At 46.2% G+C, this 4,984-nt stretch overlaps 1 protein-coding gene across 1 annotated transcript in view; it reads left to right on the forward strand.

Moving 5' to 3' along the window:
• Positions 1-4,974, forward strand: part of LOC106807780 (glucose-6-phosphatase-like) — a 26,434-nt gene extending 21,460 nt beyond the window's left edge. Inside the window, exons 5-8 of the mRNA XM_014810227.1 lie at positions 312-421; positions 2,926-3,022; positions 3,481-3,611; positions 4,189-4,974. Coding sequence (XP_014665713.1) covers positions 312-421; positions 2,926-3,022; positions 3,481-3,611; positions 4,189-4,757 — 907 coding nt within the window. The 3' untranslated portion in view covers positions 4,758-4,974. The remainder of the gene's footprint in view (positions 1-311; positions 422-2,925; positions 3,023-3,480; positions 3,612-4,188) is intronic.
• Positions 4,975-4,984: the final 10 nt, after the last annotated feature.

Genomic DNA, 4,984 nt, shown 5'->3' on the forward strand with positions numbered 1-4,984 from the left:
AAAGGGGCTACCCCCACATTTAAGAAAATGCCATAGGTTTCAATGGGCTACATGTTCTCTATCCTTGAACCCGACCAGCTGCCGTCCAGTCCGCAAACGCTAGATACAATAATGTTACCCAACAGAGTAGGTAATTACTGTACTCTATTGTACAAGTACAAATAATTGTACTCTTTACTCTGTTATACAAGTACGAATAAATTACATAGAGAAGTAACATAGATAGGTGTTTAGGAATAATATATGCGCACACATCGCTAGTAATGAACAGTGAGACTATAGTTACAATCTCTGTCTCTGTACTGTGACAGGATTCTCTATGGAGAGAGGCCGTACTGGTACGCACTAGAGTTGAATGACAACTCGCCCAACATCACCCCCATCGTCGACCAGTTTCACATCACCTGCGAGACGGGTCCAGGTAAGCAGGTGTTGTTAGCATCGCCGTGGGTTGTTGTTGTGTAAAACAGTCGTTCACCATCACCAGGCTCTTAGAACGCTTCAATAATAAAATGGCAAACAAAAACAATACAAACAACAAAAATAAATCTCTTAATTTTGTTCGTTTGTGCACGGCGGCGTGTGTTGCGGAAGAGCAGTTGAACGGCATTTACAGGAAATTATTGGCAATAATAGGCGAAAGAGAGTAGAAAAACATTGAGACTTTGATAGTAAATACATTTCGTGTTTATTTACCATCATTTTACTATTGAAACGCTCCAAGTACCTGTGTTCGCCATCACCCGGCCCGCGTCGCCAACGTTACCTGTGAACATGACTGCGCTGAAGCGTGAGTTGGGGGAATATGACATGTATCAGTAGTGTCATAATATAGATGACACCAATATTATGACACTACTGATTATATTGTAATAACAACACATAATGTATATACACACCCGTACGCACGCACGCACTCACGCACACACGCGTACACACACACATGCACACGCACACGCACACATGCATACACACGCACGCACGCACGCACGCGCGCACTGACGCACGCACGCACACACATGCACACACGCGTACACAGACACATACACACGCACACACACACGCACACACACACACACACACACGAGCGCGCGCACGCACGCACGCACACATGCATACGCGCGTACACAGACAGACACACACATACACACACACGCACGCACGCCTCATACATGCACACGAAAGCGGCGACTCCACTCACATCGTAAAAACTCCATATAAATTGTATTAAGTTGATGTAAGTACATATTTTTACATTATTATATATATATATATATATATATATATATATATATACATATACGTATATGACATGATAGATAGGTAGTTGCGTGCTCTCTTATTTTGTCGGCTCTTCGAACGTTACGAAACGCGTGTAGACCTCTATATTAGTGTTGGAAGTGAAGTACACACACACCGCGCGCGTGACAGACAGATCAGTGGCCTCGGTCCCAAATTGAGCATCGGTGCCTCGATCGCTATCTATCGGCCCGTACGTATCGCCGTGAGGTCATTGGGATGCGAATGACCAGTGAACGCCTGGTGCACCCACCCCGGCCTAGTTCGGAGCAGCGGCCAACGCAGACGAGAACCTGCTGCTGCGGCTGCTGGTAGTGGTGCTGCTGCTGCTGCTACTGCTACTGCTGGTGCTGCTGCTGCTGCTGCTGCTGCTGCTGCTGCTGCTGCTATTGCTACTGCTGATGGTGGTGGTGCTGCTGCTGCTGCTGCTACTGCTGATGGTGGTGGTGCTGCTGCTGCTGCTGCTGCTACTGCTAGTACTACTACTACTACTGCTGCTGCTGCTGCTATAACGGCAAACAAACGGATGAACGGACTCGATCCGCTCATTAACATCGGCTGCACTAAGAGTTGCTGTGCGCGTTTTCTCGGTGCGCGGCTAATCTTATCGTAACCAGGGGATGTACCCTCTACCGGAGGTTATAACCGCAGTTAAACAAATACAAACAAGGGTTAACCACTGGTGATTCTTATTTGTTTACCCTAGCTTGTTTTGACACGCCCTTATTCGCCCGATGTTGCACTTCTCATTTTTATCTGTCGGGGTATGAACTGCAGGGAACTGATAACTGATGAAAGCTAACGATTTCTTCCATGCCTCTCGATTTTGATTATACGATAGTACAATAAAAAATCAGTCCGCTCTATCTATCTATAGATATACACAACATATGTGTTCTGTATATCTATGATCTATCGAATTTTCTCGGTGACATCAAATTGTGATCTCTTTTCCTCCCGCAGTGTTGTTTGAACAACACGATCTAGGGATATGAATTAGATAACAGATTAATTCAGCAAATATGTGCGTCATGCTGATCGACTCATGATATTTTATAGTATACGTAGTTATATAATGTGTGTGTAATAAGTAAGTAAGTTCCGACTCGACCTTTTTGCGACTCGGGCACGCATGCCGATCGTGCGTGGCAAGTATTAGTCACCACAAGTCTATACTCAGACTTCATGCTACCGGTTCATGCTACGTACCCGCCTATGCTACTTTTAAACGCTTCGTTCTACTTTTAAACATTTCATTCTACCCACCCATGCTTGCTTTTAAACAGTTCATGCTACCCGTTTATATGGTACTGTTGTGCCGGTTCATATATACACAATGTTTATAAGGCAAGCTTTGCGACAAGTACCTATAAGCAAACATAGCACATGCTACTTCACCGATCGAGACCAATTACCTACCTAGGAACCACTGCCGTGAAATATTGCGCAGTAAGGCACGTTTGCGAGTTCGTGCGTGTTTCAATGCCAAAAGTATATGTGACGTGGGAACTTTGTTACTACACGATACATTCCATCATGTATGTTATAGTGACGGATTTTGTGTGTTGGTCTATCTCATATAAATAGGTAGATATGTCTCTATATATTTCTATGGTCTATCTGTAGGTAGCCCGTCCGGACACGCCATGGTGACAGGTCCAGTGTGGTTCGTACTCGTGTCGGCCTTCCTCTACAAACTGAAGCAGTACTTCTGGCAGGACAAGTGAGTACACGACCTTTCACAGTACATACAATATGTCAAGAGCTAATAATACATTATAACATAATACCAGGAGTGAATAATAATTAATAGATCTAATTATCTATTGATCTAATAAATCTATTATTATTCACTCCTGATAATGCATCATGCATGTATTATAAGCTCTTGAATATATATATATATATATGTCATTAAAGTTACACAGCTATATCTTTATTACTGTACTACCGGTATATCAAAGCCTATCAACGCAGTGGCGGGAGGGCGCACATGATGCGGTTGCCAGTGAGTTTATCAGAAGAATACCCGGCTACAGTACACGTCAGTTGAGCGCTGTCGCTCTGCGGCACTTGTTATTGAAAGCATACCTACCTCTTAACCTAAGAATAGTGATTAGGTGATCGATCAATCAATCGATTATTGATTGGTAATTGCCTATGTTATTGTGATATTTTCAGGAACAAACACCCGAAATCGCTGGTGGTGCTCATTTGGTCTGCATTCACAATCCTGCTTATTCTAGTCTGCATCTCACGTCTTCATATTGCTGCTCATTTCCCACACCAGGTCATTGCCGGGACAGTCTGTGGTAAGTGATTGGTTTTTTGCAGTCAAGCACCCAACCAGTAATAAATCCAAGCTTAATCGTGAACTATAAACACATCCGGAAGAGGTTGAAGACAAATCTAATAACTACTCAGTGATTTTATACTTGGATAAATCTGTATTAGCAAGTCTTACTTTCAGTTACCGAAACTGTTCCTACAATTTAATCGCATTGATTTATCATAAAATATAATTACTAGAACATATCAACATTATTAGAAAATCCGATGCTCTTATTTCAAATCGAGGAACTCTCGTAATATATAACGCCATTTCGATTCATTTGTAACATCTCTCCGAGCCCTGGCACGAAACCCGCGCGTCGTTTCCCCATCCCCACCCTGGAGCATCGACAGAAAGAAGCCCAGCGACGATTCTTTTAGACCTTTTTTGACGATACGTCCTTACGTCCGCAGGTTGGATCCTGGCCTTTTTAGCAGATTTTTTTAATAATAAATTTTTATATTTCATTAGTGTACGTCGGCAGGTCTGATCCTAGCCTTTTTAGCAGATGTTTTTTAAATAATAAATTTTTATATTTTATTTGCGTGCATCCGCAGGTCTGATCCTGGCCGGTGTCTTCACGCGTCTCTCCCTGTGCGACATCCAGCTTCGCTACTACCTTCTCATCACCGTCAGCATGCTCTTCGGTGGCTATCTCACCTACTTCACGCTGCTCTCCATGGGACACGACCCGCACTGGTCCGTCAAGAAGGCGCTGAAGTGGTGCACGAACCCGGACTGGGTGCACATGAACACGGTGCCGTTCCACACGCTCGCGCGCCTCACAGGCGCCATCTTGGGTCTAGGGTTGGGCCTGCGCTCGACGCGCTACTTCTCGCCGATACGCACCAAGCATCCGTTCGAGGTGAAGCTGCTCGCGGCGACGCTCGCCGTGACGATGTACAACTACGTCGAGTCGGTGCGGCTGCCGCACGACCACCTCGAGCTGTTCTACGCGATCGCCTTCGTCAAGAACCTGCTGCTGCCGTTCGTCACCGTGGCCGTCGTGCCGCACGTCGCGTGGTTCGCGATCCGGCGGCTGCACATGCTCCCCCTGCTCGCGCACCACCGCGCCGCCAGGGAGCGCTGCAAGCACGAGGGCAAGGTGCAGCGCCGCGCCGACTAGACTGCTCTCTTGTCAACGCAGGGATGAACGAACACAGGCGACGCAGAGACCGCTCTCTTGTCGATGGACGGACGGACGAACGAACAGACAGGCGACGCAGAAACCGCTCTCTTGTCGACGGACGCACGGACGACGCAGAGACCGCTCTCTTGTCGACGGACGGACGGACGACGCAGAGACCGCTCTCTTGTCGACGCACGGACGAACGACACAGAGACCGCTCTCTT

Source organism: Priapulus caudatus, unplaced genomic scaffold (assembly GCF_000485595.1).
Source record: "Priapulus caudatus unplaced genomic scaffold, Priapulus_caudatus-5.0.1 Scaffold234, whole genome shotgun sequence".
In the NCBI taxonomy this organism is placed as follows: Eukaryota; Metazoa; Priapulida; class Priapulimorpha; order Priapulimorphida; family Priapulidae; genus Priapulus; species Priapulus caudatus.